The 23700-nt window shown below is 40.1% G+C and overlaps 1 protein-coding gene across 1 annotated transcript in view; it reads right to left on the reverse strand.

The window, feature by feature from the left end:
• Positions 1-14357, reverse strand: part of TTC29 (tetratricopeptide repeat domain 29) — a 249965-nt gene extending 235608 nt beyond the window's left edge. Inside the window, exons 1-4 of the mRNA XM_043971929.1 lie at positions 14138-14357; positions 12605-12649; positions 5613-5710; positions 4209-4292 (exon numbers count right to left, since the gene is read on the reverse strand). Of these exons, the coding sequence (XP_043827864.1) occupies positions 4209-4292; positions 5613-5704 (176 nt within the window). The 5' untranslated portion in view covers positions 5705-5710; positions 12605-12649; positions 14138-14357. The remainder of the gene's footprint in view (positions 1-4208; positions 4293-5612; positions 5711-12604; positions 12650-14137) is intronic.
• Between the last annotated feature and the right edge of the window lie 9343 nt (positions 14358-23700).

Here is a 23700-nt window from a genome sequence, read left to right on the forward strand (position 1 = left end):
GCTCTAAGAGCAACATTATTTAGGAACTAAACTCCTGCATTTAAGCATCTTTCCTCACCAGTGATTTTTTTCTTTTTTTTTTTTTCTGGGGCAATGGGGGTTAAGTGACTTGACCAAGGTCACACAGCTAGTAAGTGTCAAGTGTCTGAGGTCACATTTGAACTCAGGTCCTCCTGACTCCAGGGCAGGTGCTTTATCCACTGCACCACTAGCTGCCCCATTCATCAGTGACTTTTTAAAAATGAATTCTACAACTATAATCCCCCTTACCATAGCATTTTTTACCTGAGGACAGCCACATGTTTTACAGATCTTTTCCCCTATAAAAGTAATAGAATCATGACTTTAGAGCTGGAAAAGTCTTTGGAGCCAATCTAGTCCACACACACACACACACACACACACACACACACACACACACATGCACTTTAGAGATGAAGAAACTGAGTCTGAGGGAAGCTAAAAAACTTTCCCAAGGTCAGAGAACGTCTGAGGCAGGATGTGAACCCTAGTCTGACTCTAGATTCAGTTGTCTTTCCATTCTCTTTGTTGTTGTTCTCATTGACCTGTTGTTTGCTTTTTTTTTTTGTTTGTTTTTTGTTTTTCAGTTGTGTCTGAGTCTTTGTGACCTGACTTGGGGTTTTCTTGGCAAAAATACTGGAGTGGTCTGCTATTTCCTTCTCCAGATCATTTTACAGAAGAGGAAACTGAGGCAAAAAGGTGAAGTGACTTGCCCAGGGTCACACAGCTAGGAAGTGTCTGAAGCTGGATCTGATCTCAGGAAGAGGAGCCTTCCTAACTCCAGGCCTAGCACTCTCTTCACTGTGCCACCTAGTTGTGCACTTGGCCTCCCTGTGAACTATGATTCCATGATATTGGACACATTTGATGAATGTTGAATAAATAACAGAGACTGGGCCTGTGATCTCATTGGTATAGGAACTCCGGGATAATTAGAGCTCCCATTGCCAATGCAGATTTGCACCTTCTCTGCAACTTATCATCTAACTGAGCTGTCAAAAACCAGTAGGAGGTTAAGAGACTTGCCCAGGGTAATACAACAAGTATCTATCAGCAATAAAACTTGAACCTAGGTCTTCCTTATTCGGAGGCCCACTCTCTATTCACTATGCTATGATCTTTATCATTGAACAGACACATAGATTCCTACCCTGTTGTCTCTTTTAGAGGCAACTAGATGGCGCAATGGATGGAATACAGAACCTGGAGTCCTGAAGACCCGAGTTAAAATCCCACCTTAGACAAAGCTGGCTCAGTTTCCTTAACTGTAAAATGTATAGCACTGAACCTCCCTGATTTGTGAGTATCAAAGGAAAAAATATTTGTAAAACACTAATCACAGTGCCTGGCATGTGGTAGCTGCTATCTAAATATTTATTTTGTTCCCTTTTACCAACTCCCATCTTCAGATTTGGGTTTCTAATAAGAACATCTTATTTTTTTCCATTCACCTACTTAAATTTTTGTTGAAAACTTACTCTAATGATTTGTCATCATTTATCAGTTCTTCAGGATTTCATAAACAAAGCTCCTGCTTTTTAGTTTAACTAAAAGTCTTTTATTTCCTATCCTCTCCTTGCCTATATTGGCTATTAAATGAAATAAATGAACAAAAATGAGGAGAAAGAGAAGTCAACATTCCTGGGTATCTGCGTCCCTTTCTCCAAAAGAATTTCTTCCTTAAGTAATTGGTTGATTGATGTCCTGTCATTGAAACTATGGTATTTGTGGGTTTTTTGTTTGTTTTTGGTGGGGGTTGCAGTGGAAGTTTAGAACCATCATTTCACTGAGATAAGTTGTTCACAATAAGTAACAATGAGACCTGCTCTATAATTTACCTTTGAAAATTGTCTGCCAGTACTGAGAAGAGACTTCCCTGCCCTCCCCCCCCCCCCACCAGAGTCACATAGGTAGAAGATATTGGACAAAACTTGAACCCTGATCTTCCTGATTCTGAAAGCAGCTCTCTATGCCCTAAGATCAATCCAGTTCAGTTTAATCTTTCAGACCCAATGGAAAAAAAACACAGTGAGGCTTTGGCCCCAATGGATGCCCAACTTCCCCTCTTGTTGGGGTCCAATGATGGGCACGCATACATGAGAGCAAATCCAATTTTGCTGTGATTTGGGTAGCTCTTCATTGCACACATTGCTAAGAAATCTAAAGCACTAGGTAAATTAAAAATAAATTGTTTAAAGATATTTTGCCATCTTTACCTTTAAATCAGAACTCCCGCACCAGAAATACATAACATTTGCCTTTAAAAATAGCTACAGCATCATAATGTATTAAACATGAATCTTCTCTACCACTTGTTAGTAGCAAGGACATCAAGTTAGAATGAGAATTGTATTTATCCCAAATCCCCATTAGTACACAGCACAAGATACACCGAAATGCCTAATTGTATAGTTACTTTATAAAAGTTAATTTAAAATTTCATAAGTCAAGAAAATTTTCAAAAATCATATAAGAAAAGCCTATTTTTAATCCTCCCTTATGTTGCATGCATATTGCCGCAGTTAAATATTCAGTACTTATTTTTCAGCCAGCACACACAGGTATATGTGCTGGCAAAGAACTGATACATTTTGTATTTATGCAGTTTTATCAATTATTTATGTAAATTTATTAAAACCTACACATTTGTATTGTATCAAATGAAGCATGAAAGCAAGCGGCCACTAGTTCAGGTTCACAGCCCTCCTTCTTACCTTGTTATAAAAGGTCCCTTTCAGGCTACCCACCACCCTTCACTTCTTTCCCCTCCCTTCCCTCCATCCTACTCCCACCCCATCCCCCACTTGCTCTTAACAGCAAGCAGGTTTAATCAAGGCTTTAGAGGATCGTTTCAGTTTTAAGTTTACCCAGCATTGCATTGTTAACCTGCAATGAAGTCTCCAAAATAAATTTAGGATCAAATTCTTTCAAAATTTTTTAACTCCACTAATTTTACTCCATTAAAGCAGCAGCAAGCATGTTTTTTTTTCTTAAGAGAGATTCTATATATGCTAATGATCAATAGACTTGATGCTTGGGAAACATCAGAAATGAGTGCAAAACATTTATTACATTAAGAAAATAACTAAAATGTTGCCCCCTTTGTATCAAACTACCAACCAAACCCAACATCTCATTTCACTAACGGTACATTTCTTTATTTCAGTTGTACAATGTCAATGTGATTTTTAAGAACTCCACAGATTTTTATCAAAGTTAAATGAACTATTTCATCAAACGAGCCACCTAAAAGAGATTATGAGAGTCATGTTTTTCTCTGGGTTTCAGTTACTACATCTACACAGTGGGGAGAGTTCCTTACAATTCCATTCTCTGATTCTGGAATCCTAAAATAAGACTTCATTTGAGAGCTAACACGTAGCAGATCATATCAGACTCCAACAAAAGCATTTATTCTACAGGTAAAAAACGATGACACTTATTTAAACGCTATTCTAGGTCTTTGTCAGTTTCTCCCAGTCTAACAAGAATTTGTTTTTAAATTTAATCAAATTAAAATTACAGATCAGGCATACCAGAAAAATTAAGTGTATATATTTAAAAAAATCTAAACATGCTAAAATCTACTCCATGCAGAATCATTAGTTTCTTCATCTGGCAAATGGGGATAATGTTACCTCCGGTACCTGTCTCACAGCACTATTGTGAGGATCAAATGAGATAATATCCATAAAGGACTTTGTAAACCGTTAAAAATTATATGAATGTCAGCTATATCATTATACATTCTCCAGTCCTTTTAGTCTTTTAAGTCAGTATTTGGAAGTAAAGAGGCACATTAATAGAGAGTAAGATAAAAGTACCAGGAAAAAAAATACGGCTCTAATAAGACTTCTTAATGCAAGGTTTTTTCATGACTGTAAAAACACCTTAAAAAGAAGGTTAAGAGGCAATTAATGACAAAACCTTAACTAAAATATTGCAAATGTGATATCATAATACCTTGGTAAATACGAGAATTATGAGAACCACGAAATTAAAAGACTTTGATATATGGAAGATCAGTAGAAATGATTCATCATTATTTAATTGATGTTTAATTTTTAAATGCCATGCTCCAATGAAAAAAGGTATCCTGAATAGGGGAACTGGAAATTTCAGCAGAAGAATCAAGACAAAAGAAACAAACTTTTATAGACGAAGGCCTTTTTAAAGGTTACGCTTACCCAGCTGCCTCTTCTTTTGTCAATCCTTTCCATTTCAATTCTAGATACTTATCTGTCTCATCTTTAATTTTTAGCAATTGAGCCCTAAATTTAAATGAGAGGAAAAGAATTAAAAGAGAACTGACATGCCAAGCAGAAAAATGACAAGATTTACAGATAGAAACTAGAGGAAGTGAAGTACTTGGGGAGAAATACTCATCTCATGAGTCTACTGGGCATGAGCAGTGTTGCACAAAGAATTGAGACAATTGAGTTAAACTTTTTGAATAATAGCTATATTCAAATCTTTATTATGTAGGAATGAAAATTTTCAAGATGAGAAAAAAAAATGTTGATCTCAGAATCTAAACCGACATAGCATTCAAGTATAGGATATTAATATAGTCTTTGGAGCTTTAATAATGTAACTTAAAAAGAATATATATCATATATTATGTACAAATATGTAATATGTTACATATCATATAATGTTATATTTTCTAATATAATAATCACTAGGAGGCCTTTAAATGCAAAAAATTTTCTGGCATTAGGATTCAATTTACTGTCTCATCTATAGGAGTCATCTCACATGTTTATTTTCAGGGTCCTGTTTTGTTTTGTTTCAGACCTGTAATTTCTATTAAAATTTCTTAAATTATTTAAAAAAAAAACTGGGGCATATCTAAAGGAGGATTTAGTTGTATATGGAAGAAGTATAATACTTCTGTTTATGTCCAAAGGATAGAATTTAGAGCAATGGGTAAAAGTTACAAGGAGACAATTTTGAGACAATACAGAGAAAAACTTCCTCACACAGCTATCCTAAAAGGGAACTGGCTATCTTTGGAAGTAGTGAGTTCTCTGTCATCAAGCAGAATTCAGACCATTACTTGTCAGAGATGCTCCAGATGAGATTCAAACTCTGGGAATGTATTATAATAGATGACCTCTGAAAAGATCCCTTTGAGTTCTGATACTCTCTGAGGGTCTTTGTGATAGTCTTCCTACTCAGATGGTCTGGTCATCAATGACACCAGAGCCATTATTTCCGGTCTTAACTCGGACCCAACCCACTTTGAGTGGCAAATATTGGACTTCTTTCCTTTGAGACAGAAACCAACAAAGATCCTCTAAGTTAACTATGCCAGTATAAGAGTAAATGAGCTGGGTCTATTCAGAGACATACTTCATCCATGGAATTGATGGACATTGTTGGTATATCATAATCTCTTGGGGCTCTCTTCACTCCATAAATTTTCTTCTCATTCCTCCTCCCTGACCACCCTTCTTCTATGCCCACTGGAATTGTAGCAAGACAAAGGATCACAGAAATGAAAAAAACCAAAACCACCAAACCAAACCAAACCAAACCAAAACAACACCAACACCCAAACCCCAAACACCAGAATCAGAGTCACTTACTTTGTGAGACCTGCTGGGGAACACGTTGTCCTCTTTCTTGTTAAGAGTGCAAGCTTTGAGTATTCTATCTGCACGGGTGGCAAAGTCGTCATTGTGGACTAAGAGAAAAGAGCAGAAACAGTATTGATTTTAGTGAAGCGTTTCAAAAGGTTGAGACCTTATCAGACATCCTGTCATAGCGACTGGTCCTGAAAGCCTTACGTGGCAGTTATCTGACTTAGGGAGCATTGGGCCTGCTTACTCTCCTCATTTCTTCTTTCCACACCTTGCTTTTCACCCTGTAATGAATGATCTGCTTATGTAGTATGAAGTAGAGTACGGCTACTTAGTTGATGGAGTGGATAGAGTGCTGTGCCTCAAGTCAGGAAGACTCATCTTCCAGAGTTCAAATCTGGCCTCAGATATTTCCTAACTGTGTGATCCTGGGCAAGTCACTTTACTCTGTTTGCCTCAGTTTCTCCATCTGTATAATGAGCTGGAAAAGGAAATGGCAAACCTCTCCAGTATCTTTGCCATAAAAAAACCAACAACAACCCTCAAATGGAGTCATGAAGAGGCAGATGTGACTGAAACCACTGAACAGCAACAAAAGGGGAAAAATAAACTTTATTTTGGAATGGTTGAGTTGGAGATGGAGGCAGTGAGGTGAAACAGGAGAGAGTACACTGGACATGGAGTCAGAAGAACCAAATACCAATCCAGCTTCAGACATTGACTGGCTATGTGACCACAGGCAAGGGAATTAGGATCTCTCTGCCTCAGTTTCCTCAACTGTAAATCTGCCAGGGTTGCTGTGAGGATCAAATGAGTTAATACTTGTAAAGTATTTTGTGAATCCTAAACTCAAGATTGCAGCTAGCTGTCAGTAGCTAGGGTGATGGTGAAGATATTGAGGAGGTTACTGGGAACAGGAGTGGGGTGTTTTAAATAATGACAAAGATGAAAAATGTGAATATATTTCACATAGTTATCTTTTGGTTTGTAGATTCAGGTGTCGGGAGCCTTATTCCTGGATCTGATAGTTGTGGGAATAGAAGAGACTCAAGATAGATGAGAAGGCTAAGGACAGACTCTAAGGGGACTCCCCACCCCATCCTAAGGGATTGAAAAAAGGAGGCAGCAAAAGTCAGATGTGTAAAGAGAAACCAAAGAAGATGGTGTTTCAGAGACAAAGATGGTTAAGTATAGACTCTAAAATCTACCCTTGGGACAAAAATCCATGAATTAAAAACATATTTTGGTCACTATATTTTTGTCTAATTAGTTTCCTTCATAATCTTATATGTTGTTGTATTTTGCGGATTTAAAAACATTCTGAGAAGTAAGTCCCTAAGGTTCACCAGATTGCCACAGTCACATCTCTCCTCTCTCTCTGTCCCTTTGAGCCTCTGTCTCTATCTCTCTCTGTCTCTACTTCTGTCTCTGTCTCTCTTTCTCTCTGTCTCTCTGTCTCTCATGAACACACACACACACACACACACACACACACACACACACACACACACTCTAAGAATTTCTGCCTTAGAGTGATGTGGTAATTTCAGAAAAAAAGTGCTAGATTAGAAATATAGCCGAAGCAGTTTCTGAAAGGCCTTTTCAGCAGTCTCAATCTTTATCAGAACATGGTCCCCCCCCCCACCTTTGCTTCTTGGATGGCTTTACCAAGTCTTGCCACAAGGCACAAGATACCAAGGGCGTCGCTCTATGACTATGTCCACTCTTCTCCAATTGCTTCTTTGACAGTTACAGCAGCAAGGAAAAAAGGCAGACCCATTTTAGGGAAAAGGTCTCCTTTAGGAAATTCATCTGTGTCCTTCCTAAGTCACAAAATCTCACCTGGGTCAGCTTACCCTGTAAACAACTCAAACTTAAGGGAACTAAATTTGGCCAGCTCTGCCCAACACTTCCTCTTCTTTAAATACCCTGTGGCAGTGTCATCTCTACAAAATGATATGTCAGCGGCACATCTAAAGGCCCCTCTGCTTTCATCCAACACTGTGCTGATTGACCATCAGAGCTTAGCCAGCATGCTGACTGCTTCCATAGCCACAGTGCTGTTTATAAGGGGAGGGGAGAAAGGGAAGGGAATAAACATTGATATATTTAATGTTGGCTAGGGGTCAGGCATTGTGCTATGAGCCTTGGTACTGTGAGGAGAAAGTATCAAATAAGCTGATCAATGATAAACCAAAAAGGATTTATTAAGCACCAATTATGCACTGCCCACTGTCCTAGCTTCTGGGAACTCAGACATAAGTAAACCAATCTCTGCCCTCAAAGAGCTTATTTTCTACAGGGGGAGAAAACATTTTGTGGAGATAACATGTGTAAAATAGATTACTTATTTTCGAGGGGGAAGATACTAATGGTTAAGGGGTTCAGAAAAAGTTTCATCGGGTCAGAGGTGAGTCTTGAAGGAAAGTAGAGATTTTAGAAGGTGGAAGTCAGGAGGAATATTTCAACTATAAAGTGGTCAACAGTGTCTGATAGTAGAGAGAGGTTCCAGGGGATGAAGATTGAGAAAAGGTAATTGGGGCAGCTAGGTGGTATAGTGGATAGAGCCCTGGGCATGGAATCAGAAAGACCTGAATTCAGATCCAGCCTCAGCCACTTCCTAACTGTGTAACCCTGGGTGAGTCACTTAATCTCTGTCTGCCTCGGTTTCCACATCTGCAAAATGGGGATAATAACAGTCCCAACTTCCCCGGGTTGTTGCAACGATCAAATGAGATAATATTTGTAAAGTGCTTAGCACAGAACCTGGCACATAGCACTATATAAATGTTAGCTGTCACCATTATCATTGTTATTATATTGATCTTTCAGACAGCAGTTTGCATAGCTTAATGGGAAACAAAGGCCAGAGCTGATGTGCTGTTTGTTAGCAAAGAAGTGGAGGAAATGGGGATAAATTACTTTTTTCCCCAAGAGATGAAAGATGGAATAGTAGTTTCATGGGTAGAAGGAATGAGGGGAAAGTCTCATTGTAAGACTGGGGAGACCTAAGTATACTTAGGTGAGTATACTAAGATACTCACCAACTGGTGAGTTATCATGGAGAAGGTGATTCACGGAATAGATCTTGAAGGGAGCAGGAAGCACAGGGCATATAGGGAGAGGGTCAGGAAGGTGAAGGATTTTAGGGCAAATCATCAGCATTGGCTGAAATTAAAGTGAAAGAGATAGACCTGGATAGTAGCGATGATTGAGTGACTGAAGGTCATGATGAGAGGGAAGAGTAGATTCAGAGTGCATAAGGGAATGGGAGATGCTCATGGGGTAGATGAATAAGAGGTTGTGATCAAGTAGAATTTAGGAATTTGGGAGGGAGCATCTTATAGGAAAAGAACCAAAACTAGGGTCAAGAATTTTCCCCAAATACTAGAAGAGTCTAATTAGCTTCTATGTTGACTTAGAGTCATAGTAGCTATGACTTCTTGTGTGACATCCCATCATCACAGGCCTGGGAGGCATTAATACTGACCCCATGAAATGTGCCTACATATGTTCAATAGAGAACGCATATTTTTTTTAAAAAACATGGGACGGGGAAAAAAAATCCACTCTAAAAGATAATTACCCAACAAAGTCAAGTTTGTCATTTCAAAGTGCTGTACATAGAGATGAACAAGACTTCTTTGTCATCCAGATCAACTGGAATTTTTTTTTCAAGTTCTCAGTCAACGTTTCCTAGTATTAAAGTTTCAGCTGCCAGATCCTTCATTTTGCTTTCCTCTGATCTGAGAACATTAGCAGCGGGAGCACCTTTACTCTTAAATTTAGTTTAATGTAAGTATTGTAAGCCCTGCTGGCAAGCCTGAAGGCATAAACTTTGAATGGGGGGTGGTAAAAACTGAATTTTCAAGTGAAAAAAAAAAGTTGAGATATTTTAAGTGAGTGCAAAAAAGGAAAAAGAAATCAAATCCAGAGCTAATCCATGTAGCACAAAATCAAACCCAGAATTATAGCAGCCAAGGGTATTTTATAGTATATTCATAAATAAGGATGGTTTGTTTTAGACCAAATAAGTGGTGGTATCAAGGCATCCAAGTTAGTGTTTATAAATCAAACAGCAAGAAATCCTGATATTAGAATGATTTAAAGAATCAATTCATATCGATGATCATCTTTCTGTTTAAGAGTCATACTTTCTCCAGTCTTCCAAAGATCTGGCATGAGATCATAGATTTAGAGCTAAGGCAGGGGGGTGGTGATCTTACGGGTCATCTGGTCCCCTATCTTCATTTTATAGATAAGGAAAGGAACTCCAAAGTGCTGTAAGGAATGATGATCAGGCAGATTTCAGAGAAACCCAGAAGGACTTACATGAATTGATGCTGAGTGAGATGAGCAGAACCAGGAGAATATCGTACACAGTATCATCAACATTGTATAATGGTCAACTGTGACAGACTTGACTCTTCTCAGCAGAACAATGGTCCAAGATAATTACAAAGGACTCATGATGGACAATGCTCTCCAAATCCAGAAAAAAACAACTGTGGAATCTAGATGTGGATTGAACCAGACTTTTTCTACTTTTTTTTGGTTTTTCTTTTTTGAGGTTTTTCCCTTTTGTTCTGATTCTTCTTTCACAGCATGACCAATATAGAAATATGTTTAATGTGATTGTACATATATAACCCATATCAGATTTCTTGCTGTCTTGGGGACGAGGGAAGGAGGGGAGGGAGGGAGAAAAATTTGGAACTAGAAATCTTATAAAAACAAATGTTGGAAACTATCTCTACATATAACTAGAAAATAATAAAATACTTTTATGATAAAAAAGAATGTGCAAGACTGCTATATGGAAGAAGAAATAGATAGATGTGTTCTGATTGGCAGGAGAGAGAAATTGAAGAGAGGCCAATTTTGGCTTGAGGTAAGGAAAAACTCCCCAACAACTGGAACTATTCAAAGGTAGAATGAGCTGCCTCAGGAAGTCATGGCTTTATCCTCACTGGAAATATTTGAGCAAAGGCTGGGTGAATCACTCAACAGGCATGTGGGTAAAATTATATAGTGCATCTGATTTACAGATATTCATGTCAGGGTTGTAGAGGGGATCCATCTTTGGGAATTGGTTGAACTGAACTAGATGACTTCCAGGGCCCCTTTGCAGCTCTATGGTTCTTACATACTTAATTAAAGTGATGTTTACTTGTACTACAATTTAGGAGACCAGAACTGTGTGCAAGCAAACACCCATTCTGAGCATTAGTAATGGGAACAGTTGCCACTGTAGTCTTTCTAGTCTGGAATGAGGCTTCACCACTGTAGGCTTGAATTTAGACACCACACCAATGGAGTATAGAAAGCTTACTTCTTTTTGCATTGAGCTGAGTTACTTTTCCCAGGCTTGGGTTGGTCAGGCTGTGTTCCCAGACCCTCCAGGCAACTCAGACCTGGAGGCAACATCAAAGATTGAGTCCAGTGTGATTCTGTGATTATGACATAGGCCTCTGCTCACCTATACTGTCTCATGGATGTCCTGGTTACTATAATGTCACTTTTAAAAGCTAGCTAGATGGAAAAGAGACCCAAGGAGTGGAACTGAAGGGAGGGAGAACAAACTCTCCTAGGGTAGAGACAAGGGGATTGATGGGCATCTTCTCCTGTTGCCAGTTATAGAGGGCACAGAAAGAAGCACTGTACCAGCAACAGTTTAGGCTCAGTGACTTTGAGAAGGGCCAGGACCATTCTGAGCAGAAGGCAGAAAGGGGACATGCACCCAGGGTGCCAGCTCATAGGAGGCGGCACATATGACACTAAGGGAGTGCTGAGGACAACATCAAAAAGCTGCCTAAAGCCTTTCCATTGTAGGTATTCAGAAGAGATTTGGTGGGGCCTTTGATCTCCTGGTTGGCTCTCTAGACAGACAGTTACTGTCTCTGCTAGTTGACCCCCACTAGCACAGGCAAATGAGAATGCAAAAGTGCAGGATGAAAGGTTCAAGAGTGCTGGGTAAGACTGAATGCTTCCTGGAGTGTAAGTTTAAATTCTGGGCTCCCCCATAAAATTCTTCAAAGGGGATCCCTCCTGCCCACCCTCATCCTGAACCATGGGAGTAGGGCATGGCTGGGCTGGGTTGGGGAGGGAGGGAGGGATCTAGCACTGTAGGGGGGATGCTTGAGGAGCTATGACTGCTTCTCTGTTCAGAAACATCAGGTGGATGCTATTGCCTAACACCAATTCCTTAAAAGCTTTAAGAATGTAACTTCAAGATAGCGAATGGTGCATAAATTCTATGTACATCCTAGGTGCTCCATAAATGTTAGTTGAATGATGAATGAATTATTCAGCTGCTAGTAGACTGGACAGCTAGGTGTCACAGTAGATAGAACGCTGAGCCTGGAGTCAAGAAGACTCATCTTCCTGAGCACAAATCCAGTCTTGGATACTCACTAGCTGTGTGACCTTGGGCAAGTCACTTAACCCTGTTTGCCTCAGTTTCCTCATATGTAAAATGAGCCTGAGAAAGAAATGGCAAAACACTTCAGTACCTTTGCCAAGAAAACCCCAAATAGGGTCACAAAGAGTCAGACATAACTGAAAAACGACTGAACAACAACAAAGTGGATTCAAGAGAAATCTAAGTGTGTGTCTGCAACATAGTACACTTATTTATTCCACCAATACATATTCACTGAGAAGAGATGGAAATTTTTATATCAACATCACAAGTTACCATGAATATATATAAGGAAAGATTTAATTAAATATAACTTTAACTAAGAGTAAATGAAGTATATTTAGGTTTATATTTAGTCAGATAGTTCCATTTTACCAGAATTAGGAATATAATAAAGGTAGCCATTGAAACAGTTATATCCTTTTTATAATTTTGAATTACTTGAGTACTTTGTGATGGGTGTACAATGATGGGTGTACAATGAACATTTATTGATTACATTAAATATATATGTGTGTATATTTAAAAACATGAGATAAATGCAGAGAGAGAGCTTAGAAAACACAAAGTAACTTACATTTAAGGTTAGGCCAGATGCGTCTCAGATCTTATGGACCTCCAACTGTAACATCAAGAAAACAAACAGCAATAAGGAAAGGAAGAAGAAGAGGTTTAAGGGTAACTTTTAGAATATATGCATTTTTATATATGCAGTAAGACCTAAGAGAAAGCTACTACAGGACTATATTCCTAATTCAGTAAATTACCTCCCCCTGGCCAAAAAATAAAAAAAAAACTTCCTCAGCATTTTGCATTGTGCCTGTGGCTTTTTTTTTTTAGACCTACCTGAGATTTGGGGCTTAATATTTTGTTTAGGAACCTGACTCATAAGCCTTTCCAGTTTCCTACCAATTATGGGTATTTCATGTAGGAACCAAGAAGCATGAGCCTGATCCAGCTAAGGTTTTAACACTTAGAGGTAGATAGATAAACAGACAGACAGACACACTAATAGATAATATTTATCTCATTCATCTATCCATCCATCCATCCATCCAATCATCCATCCTTCTCTCTCTCCAGCCATCATCTATGTATCTATGTATCTACCTATCTACCTAACTGTTTTGTTTGGATGGAGAGAGAATGGAGGCAAGAATGCAGACAGGCATATTTAGAAGAAACTCCCTAACAACTGAAACTATTAAAAAAATGGAATCTCTATCTATGTCTGGAATATATATGTGGAAATATATATGGAAGATAGATAGATAGATGGATAATGCATTTTTATATGTGTGTAGATCTATACATACCTATATCTACATCTGTGTGGAATAGATATATGTGGAATATATATGGAGTATAAGATTAGCAATACATATATGTGTATATATCTATAAGTGGATTATATGTGTGTGAATATAATACATATACATATGTTAATAGATATGCCTATATCTATATCCATATAGATAGCTGATAGATATGAGTATGTGTGTATGTTACACACACACACACACACTCACATACATGCATAAGCCTACCTACTTATCTACATACACACACATACATAACTAGGATTCTCAGTTTTCTTTCCCTCTCCACCTACTTCCAAGTCTGGATGAAGTGTATTGCAATCATTATCATTATTATTTTTCGCTGAGGGTGCTCAAGGTGTACATGGCATGGGGATGGGGGCAGGAGGGGTCTGGTTCTGCTAATTTAGCCCACGGAAGGCTCCTCTACTCAGTTCAGCTGGAGGGATTCTCAGTGCTGGGCAGGCTGCGGGAGTAGGGCGGAGCTGGGGAGGGCAGGCTGAAGAGCTCCAAGGTGGGGGAAGAAATGCCCTATCCCAACCCCATCCAACCTGTACCCTCAAAAACGGGTGGGGGGGGGGCACCAAGTCCGGGTCCTTGACTCAGCCCAACTGCTTCTCTTCCCGCAGGGTCCTCTCGCTACCTTCCACCCGAGACCCCATCCTTTGGCCAGGCAGGGGTTTGAGACTGGGGGAGGGGGCAAGACAAGACGCTGTGAATGTAGGGGGGGAGGGGGATAGGTGGTTCTCTCTCCCGCCTCCACCCATTTATCCCGGCTCCCGTTCACGAACCTCTGCAGAGCTGCCTTGGGGGGAAAGAAGCAGCCAATGTTTTTCTTTCTTGCTTCCTCCTCCTCCACCTCCTCCTACTCCTGGGGCGGCTGCGACTGCCCCGGGACCCTGCTGCGGCCCCCTTCTCCAGTTTCTTCCGCAGCCCAGGTCACCGCGACCCTCGCCTCTCGCCGGCCCCAGGCGGAGGGGGGGACCTGAGGATGAAAAGGTTGCAGGAAGGGAGGGGGGACGCCAAGCGCGGTCACCAGGGAAACCGCAGAGGCGTGGGCGGGGCTCCCGGCCAGATGCCTCCCGATCAGGGGCGGGGCCTAAGAAAGGGGCGGGTCTTAGGGGAAGGGGACTACCTGTTAAGAGCCTAGAATCCCAGGATCTTAGGTACGAGATGAGATCAGAACTGGAAGGGTCCTTAAAGATCCAGAACTCTCATTTTGAAGAAAGGAAAACTGAGGCCCAGAGAGATTAAGGGATTTGCACAAGGAATGAATAGGAAAATTGAGTTTCAAACCCAGGTCTTCAGATTTCAGTTGGGACATTCTTTCCACTACATTACACTGCCCATATTTTTTTACCAAAAGGGAGATTGGGGCCTCAAAAAGTGATGCAATTTGCCCAAGGTCAGAAGGTTGGTAAGCGTCAGAAACAAGATTTGAACCCAGACCTCCTGTTCACCAGTGAATGTCAAAAAAGGGTCTTAAGAGAGATCTAGTCCAACCCTTATTTTACAGATGAGGACCATCAGAGGAAATACCACTTATCCAAAGTCACTGGGCTGACCTAAGATTTAAGCCTGAGTCCCTTGATTCCAAATTCTATGCCCCTTCATCTTACCATTCCCCTCCCTCTTCAGTTTGATTCTTGTCACCCTTTAGGAGTCCATCCACTCAAGGAACCCATGAGTCATGCCATTCTTTTTTTTGTGTGTGTGTGTGAGGCAATTGGAGGTTAAGTGACTTGCCCACAGTCATACAGCTAGTAAGTGTCAAGTACCTGAGGCCAGATTTGAATTCAGGTCCTCCTGACTCCAGGGCTGGTGCTCTATTCACTGTACCACCTAGCTGCCCCCGAGTCATGGCATTCTTCTTGGTGACCCAGACTCAAAACCACACTGAATTTTCCAAAATAATCACCTTCATTCTTCATTCAACAAGCATTATGAGGTGCCTACCATGAACCAGTCACTGGCCTGGGTGATGGTGACCAAGAAGAATCTGCCCCTGTTCTCAAGATGCTCATATTCTATTCTCACAGTTAAAGATCTAGGTGCTTTCATTTTACAGATGAGAAAACCAAGTCCTGAGGAATTTAAATGACTTGCCCAAGACCCACAGAACTAGGCAGGAGGAAGGCAGCTAGGTGGTGCAGTGGATAAAGCACCGGCCCCGGATTCAGGAGGACCTGAGTTCAAATCTGGTCTCAGACACTTGACACTTACTAGCTGTGTGACCCTGGGCAAGTCACTTAGCCCTCATTGCCCCACACAAATAAAAAAAGAAAGAAATAGGCAGGAGGAGAACTGGCTTTTTCTGAGAACAGAGAATCCCATTTCACCATTCACCAGGTGACCTCCTTGCTACATACAATGTTGTGCTGATTGCCACCTGTGTTACTTTTCACCCTTCTGTCCTGCTTTCCAACATCTGTCCATCTTTACACACCAGGCTCTTTTTACCTTCTCTATGAAAATTTCCCAGATTGCTGCGTAATCCTTTAACTTCCCTGAAATCCCATAGTACTAATTTTCAGTATCACACAAGCCAGGGGAGGGTTTTTGGGTTGTTTTTGTTTTTGTTTTTGTTTTGTCCTGTTGTTTCATAAATTCAAACTTGTCTTCCCCAAACAAATAGAAAACTCCTCATGGGCAGGAAGCATGTCTTACTAACCTTTTTTATTAGTTCCTATTGTACCTAGACTAATGAAGGACACATAAATCAGCAGGATTGTAATAGGGAAAAGTATTGTATTTGAAGTTAAGGACCTGAGACAGAATGGCACTTGTTCCCTGTGTAAATGTGGGCAAATCACTTGATCTCCCTGTGCCTCAGTTTCTTTATCTGTGTGATGAAATAATGGGATTTCGAAGATACTCAACGACCCACCTGGAGATTAATCTAGACTGATTGAATCAAGTGAGAGTGATTGACTGCTAATTAGCCTACTTCAAGTTAATTGGAGGCATGGCCTGTATGAGAAGAAAAAGACGTCAAGAAAGGAGGGAATGTAACTTCTCGTGAAGTTTAATGCAGGCCCTGGAAAGAATATATGTGCAGCAAGAGGAGAGACAGATATATGTAAGTCCATGGTTTGCTTATGATGGCAACTATGTAGAGCACAATTGCTAGACACAGTCCAGTTCCTTCCTCTCTCCCTCCTAAAATAACCTAATTTAACTGAACTTGTTTTCTTTTTGTCTCACTCAATCTAATCACCTGGATGTCTCAAAACCATGAGATATGGTATGATAATCTTTCCATAACATTTTTCAGGTGTCATGAACACATACTAAATTTGGCTTTGATCAAGATACACGGTGGTAAGAAGTGTTATAGATTGCATAACTACCCCAACCCTCTATTATATAAAGGAGGGAATGTAATGGAATATATTAAATTTGATCATTGATAACACTATGCTAAGGTTTAGTAAAAAATCCAGCAATTGAAACAGTTAAAGAAGAGAATCCAGCTTTCCAGTCCAGAGTCCAGAGCCCAGTTTTCCAGACCAGAATCCACCTTCTTCCTGATGACATCTTACCACTTCAAGAAGACAAGAGAACTGAGAAAAGACTTCCAAAGACTTAATTATTTTTTACTGTTTCATCAAGAAACATCTGTTCCTAGAAGAAACAAAGGGGGGAATGTGATGAAATAATGGGATTTAGCAGATACTCAAAGACCCACCTGGAGATTAATCTAGACTTATTGAATCAAGTGAGAGTGATTGACTGCTGATTAGCCTACTTCAAGTTAATTGGATTGTAATCAAACCTGGCTATCCCTTAAGAAGGTATTGTTCTCAGAAGCTAGACTGTGAACTCAACTTGAGAACACCTTCAAAACCAATGGATTTAGATGACACCAACCAATCAGCTTGAAGCAGTATGTAAAGACTGCCTCTGTTCCAGACCTATAAAAAGCTTCGACAATCAGCTTGCTGGAGAGTTCCTGATTAAAGCAGGCTTGTGGAGGAGGACTTGAGGAAGAACCCAACCAGGCTGGAACTCTAGGCTAGATAGGCTTTTTCTTAACTTTCTGAACTCCTTGTGAATACCTCTATGCTTTAATAAATGTTTAATGCCCAAAGACTGGTGCTGAAGCTTCTAATTTAAGTCGATCACACAATATAGATTTTAAATATCACATCTGTAAAATGAGGGAGTGAGACTAGATCAGAGGTATCAAACACACTACCAACTGGGGGACAATACTTATGGAATGCAACCAAACCAGATTAAATTATAATTGGGAAATATTTAACAAGATAAATAAAAATGCAATAAAGCCTAGACAACACTACATTTTTAAACCAAGTCAATATGCAGGCTACAAAGATACATATGGCTTAATGGCCCTTATTTCTATCTGGGTTTGGCATCAATGGACTAGATGATCTTAAGGATTCCTTATATCTCTGATCTTTCTCTTCCTATTTCCTGTGACATCAACTCTGAATTCTATGCTGTTGAAAGGTCAATCTTTTCTGAATTTCTCCTCTTTGCTTTGTACCACAGAGCAGGTAGGTAGCATAGTGGATACAGCACTGGTCCTAAAGTAAGGAGGATCCTAATTCAGATCCGGCCTCAGGCACTTAATAGTTGTGTGACCCTGAGCAAGTCACTTCATCCTGTTTGCCTCAGCTCCTCATCTGTAAAATGAGCTGGAGAAGTAAATGGCAAGTCACACCAATATTATTGCAAAGAAAACCCCATATGGGGACATGGAGACTCTGAAAGAACTCATAACAAAAACAAAGCTTTGTACCACAGGTTCAAAGTTTTCCCCCTCAAGTTTTTTTTTTTTAATTTTTCTGAATTTTCATCAGTATAAATCTTCCTCCATGTGTACAGGCCACTCTCTTCTTTGTGCCTTAATGGATATAGGTGCTATTTTTATGCCCTTGAACATAAAGGGGGATAACTGCTCTTTGGAGGGTGAAAGCCAAATCACTTTGTGTGGGTAGAAAGACGATGGTCTTATCTAGAAAAGAGTTAAATGATTGGTTGTCAATTTTATTTCATGTCAGAGGAAAGCATTAGCTTTTGTTCTTCCCATTTCCCCAAAGGGAAAGGTCTGGAAAGGGTTTTAGGTGGGAGAAATCATATTTCTTAATATTTCTAGAGAAATTAAAAATATGTCTTACTATGTTTCCATGGAGGCTTGCTTTCAGAGAAAGGCAGTATGGTGTAGAGGATTGAATTCTGTAATCCAGTCAGTCAGTCAATAAGCATTTTAAAGCAACACTGTGTGATAAGTTTTAGGGATACAAAAAGAGGCAAAAGACAGTCCTTGCCATCAAGGAGTTCAATATGGGAGACAATAAACAACAAATATACATACATACAAACATACAAATACATACAAACTATATGCAGGAAAAATGGGAAATAAAAGAGGAGAGGCATTAGAATTAAGAAGAGTTGGGAAAGGCTTCCTATAGAATATGAGATTTTAGTTGGGATTTGAAGGAGGCTGAGAGGTAGAGAAGAGGGAAGAAGAGGGAGAACATTTTAGGAAATTTGAGAACATGACCTGAGCTGAGAGATGGAGGATTACAAGATGGCCAGGAGGCCAATGTGACTGGATTGAAGAATATATATTGAGGAGTAAGGTGTAGGGTATGCTAGGTAATGAACGGATTTGGATGCCAATAGAGGATTTTGTATTTGATCCTGGGGGTGATAGGGAACCACAATAGTTTATTAATAAGGGTGTGTGTGTGTGATGTGTTTGAATTTACACTTCTGGTGGCTGAATGGATGATGGATTAAGTTGGGGAGAGATTTAAGTCAAGCAGATTCAACCGTAGGCTACTACAATGCTCCGGGCATGGGGTGCTGATAACCTGTACTAAAGTTGTGACTATCCGAGGAGAGATTTTGAGAATTTGAAGTGTATTTGAGAAATAGGTTGGCTATGGGTGGGGGTGGGGGTGGGGGAAAAGATATGGTGAAGAGCTGAAGATGCCATCTAGGTTGTAAGCCTATGGGATGAGAGCATGGTGTTATCTTCTAAAGTAATAGGGAGGGGGGCAGCTAGGTGGTACAGTGGATGAAGTGCTAGCCCTGGATTTGGGAGGACCTGAGTTCAAATTTGACCTCAGACACTTGACACTTACTAGCTGTGTGACCCTGGGCAAGTCACTTAGCCCCAATTGCCTCACCAAAATAAACAAACAAACAAACAAATAAATAAATAAAGTAATCGGGAAGGGAGGTGTAGGGGAAAAGATAATAAGTGAAGTTTTAGAAATGCCGATTTTGATGTGCCTACTGCACTTTTTAGTTTAAGATATCTGAAAGGCACTTGGAAATGAGAGACTAGAGGTCAGTAGAGAAGATGGGGCAGGATAGATAGATTTGAGAACCATAAGCACAGAAATGATCATTAAATCCATAGGAGCCAATGAGATGACCAAGTGATGTAGTATAGAGGGAGAAGAGAGGTCAGAACAGAACCTTGTGGAACACCTATGATTAGAAGGCATGATCCGTATTAGTATCCAACAAAGGAGATGGAGAAGGAAGAGGCAGACAGGTAGCAAGAAAAGCAGGAAAGAATGTTGTCTTGAAAACCTAGAGAGAAGAAAGTAACAAGGAGAAGGGAATGATCAACAGGGTCAGAGGCTGCATAGAATCAAGAAGAATGAGGATTGGGGAGAGGTCATTGGATTTGGCAATTAAGAAATCACGGGTGACTTTGGAGAGCAGTAGTGATGGAATGATGAGGTCAGAAGCCAGATTGTAAGGAGTTAAGAAAAGAGCAAGAGGAGAGGAAGTGGGGACACACATCATAGATCATCTTCTCAAGGAGTTTAGCCACAAAGGTCAGAAGAAATATAGGATGTTAGCAAGGATGAAAGGATCAAGTGAGGATTTTTTTTGGGGGGGGGCAATGAGGGTTAAGTGACTTGCCCAAGGTCACACAGCTAGTAAGTGTCAAGTGTCTGAGACTGGATTTGAACTCAGGTCCTCCTGACTCCAGGGCCAGTGCTTTATCCACTGCACCACCTAGCTGCTCCCATCAAGTGAGGATTTTTTGAGGACGGGAAGGCATGGGCATGTTTGCAGGCAATAGGGAAGGAGACAATATGAAAGAAGAAATTGAAAATAAGTGATAAAGTGGGGATGACAGAAGTTGTTGTTGTTTGTCGTTCATTCTCATAGAGGACCATGACATTGAGGGAGGGGTGATGTGATGGCTTGCACTGAATTGGCTTTAACTGGCAGAGAATTGTGAAAAGCTACCATCCTTGCTCTCTCCTCCAGAGCCATCTGGGTCCAGTGGCAAATATATATCAGCATGACTGAAGATGGCCCTAGATGTTTAAGGTAACTGGGATTAAGTGACTTGCCCAGGGTCACACAGCTAGTGTATGAGGTGAAATTGGAACTCAGGTCCTCTTGGCTCCAGGGACAGCACTCTACGAACTGTGCCACCTAGCTGCTGACAGAGGTGGTAATCTGTTGAAGGAGATATAAAGGAATGAGATTGCTTGTGCAGGTAGAGGGATCTGCCCTGGTAAGGAGTGAGGCCACCTTTTCAAGTAAGATGGGTGAAGGAGGGCATAGTGATAGAAGGTACCTGAACAACATGAGACGAGAAAGAGGGGAGGAAAGGGAGCTCATGGTGAATGGCCTCCATTTTTTCTATAAAACAGAGTCAAGTTTCTTTTCTGAGAGGGCGGGAGAGGAGGAATCATAGGAGGTTCAAGGAGAGATGAAGAGGTTTGGAAGAACCACTGTGGAGAGTGGGATAGTAGGTTGATAAGTTAGGTACAGAAGGATTGCTTAGCATCAGTGAGGGTCTAGTTGAGGTTGTATAACCTAAATTTGTAGTGGACCCAGTCAGAATGGTTGCATGATTTTTCCCCCCTTCTTAAAAATGTGTGTGGGACAGTGTAAGAATCAAGAAGACATAGGTTTGAATAAATCCTGCATCAAACATTTATTAGCACTATGACCCCTGGGCCCATATATGAAAGGGAGATGAAAATAATAGCACTGATCTCTCAGGGTTATTATAAGGATAAAATGAGATGATGTGTGTAAGGTACTTTATAAACCTTAAATCTCCTTAAATATGAGCTATTTTAATGATTACAAATGATCTGAACTGATACAAAATACTAAAAATCTTTCATTAGTACCTTGTTACAGTCTGGCGAGATGCAGATAACCAGCTCTGAGTCAAAGATATTCCCATCTCTGACACATCCTGCCTATGTGATGTTGGGCAAGCTGCTTATCCTCATAGTGCCCTAGGGAACTTTCTGACACTATAAATTGGAGTTAAGTTTCCAACCAGCACTGGTAAAAGGGAGTTCATAATATAAATGAAATCACAGGTCTAGACCTTACTCGATCCTTATTCTACATTCTAGAAATTGTGCCTTTCCAGTGATCACACCACATTGTTAAAGTTGGTGGCAACTTGATCATTTGAGTTGCTGTTGTTGTTTTTATTGTTGTTTTAGCCATGTCTCACTCTTTGTGACCCCTAAAGGGTCCTCTTGACAAAGACTGGAGTGGTTTGCTATTTCCTTCTCCAATTCATTTTACAGATGAGAAAACTGAGGCAGGTAAGATTAAATGACTTGCCCAAGGTCACAAATCCAGTAAGTGACTGAGACCAGATGTGAACTTAGGGAGATAAGTCTTCTCGACTCTAGGCCTAGTACTATATTCACTGTGCCATCTAGCAGCCCAACTTAATCATATTGCATTAATTTGTTCAAATTTATCACTTCATTATGAGCTGACTTTCAAGATAGGCATTGAATTGCTTACACAATGGCTCCTTCATACAATACAATGTAATAGAGTACAATACAATGCCATGCCAATCCATACCATACCATATAATAAACTCATATTAATTGCCTACTATGTCCCAGGCACTGTGCTAAGTTACAAGTATGAAAAACAGTCCCTGCCCACAAGGAGCTTACATTTAAATGGGGGAAACCAACACACAGAAGGAAGCTGAAAAGTGAGGAGGGATGAATAAGAGGGAGGGAGGAAAAAAAAGCTACCCAGTACAGGGGCATTATGATGAGGGCCTCTAATCCAAAGAGTGAAGCTATTAGGAGATGTACTTTGCCCTCCTTGATGTACATTCTTAGTTTAGACACATTACTAGAAAGAATCTCAGCCTTAGACCAGGCTACATGCAAGAATTTTTCACTGATTGACTCCAGAAATAGATAACATATAAATATAATCCACTGAAATGTGGGGGGACCTTTAAGTAGAGACCTGGGCACACCCAAATGAAGTAGTCCTACCAAATAATCCAGTGTGGTTATACTTGGTTTTTTTTGTTTGTTTTTTGTTTTTGTTTTTTGTTTTTGTAGGGCAATGGAGGTTAAGTGACTTGCCCAGGGTCACCCAGCTAGTAAGTGTCAAGTGTCTGAGGCGGAATTTGAACTCAGGTCCTCCTGAATCCAGGGCTGGTGCTTTAACCACTGTGCCACCTAGCTGCCCCGGTTATAGTTGTTTTACTGAAATTTAATTCCATTCAGTCAAATGAAATCTTTCTTAAGCACATGCAAAGAACTGTGTTAGGTGCTGGATTTATAAAAGGCAAAAATAAAAAAGTACCTGACCTCAGAGGACTTATATTCTGGGGGTAGGAAGGAGGCAGTGAATAAAATATTTACATTGCATAAAAGAATTCAATTTAATTTGAAGAGGAAAGAATACTTATGAGTAAAAAGATCAAAGAGTGAATTACTTCTTCCTTAGATGGTATAATTAATATGATTATATAAATTTTACTTTCTCCTTTTAATGAAAAAAAGATACCTTTTATATCACTTTCATTTCTAAGTACATTCCTCAGTTCTCTCCTCCACACCAGTCTCTTTTTGTAACAGAAAAAGTAAGAAAAAAAGCTGTTTAGCAAAACTAACATGTTAACTGATTTAACCTGAATCCCAAAGCCCACTGATATGGGCTTTCTCTTCATATTCCTCTCCTCATTGGTGGAGATCATTGTCTTGTGCCTGAATTAGGAGTAATGCAGAGAGCAAATGGGTGAATGGGTGAGAGGAGAGCACTAAGCTCTTTGAGTCTTTGAAGTTTCTTTAGTTGCTTTAAGTCTCTTTGGGTTCTGCAGTCATTTGGGGCATTTCTAGTTTCCATATTTGAGAGAGAAGATGGGAGATTCCAAGCCCCACTTCAGGTTCCTGAAAGGAGAAAAATATTCATATTGGAAGAAAACAACACAAGAGAAGCTAGCAATCTCTATCATGTCCCTCAGCTTGCAATACTAGGGACTTTGAGGAATTTCATTTGGGTGAGATCTATGACTCTTGATTGAGCTGGATTATCTCCCTTCCAATAGAAC

This window comes from Dromiciops gliroides, chromosome 6 (assembly GCF_019393635.1).
Source record: "Dromiciops gliroides isolate mDroGli1 chromosome 6, mDroGli1.pri, whole genome shotgun sequence".
Classification (NCBI taxonomy): domain Eukaryota; kingdom Metazoa; phylum Chordata; class Mammalia; order Microbiotheria; family Microbiotheriidae; genus Dromiciops; species Dromiciops gliroides.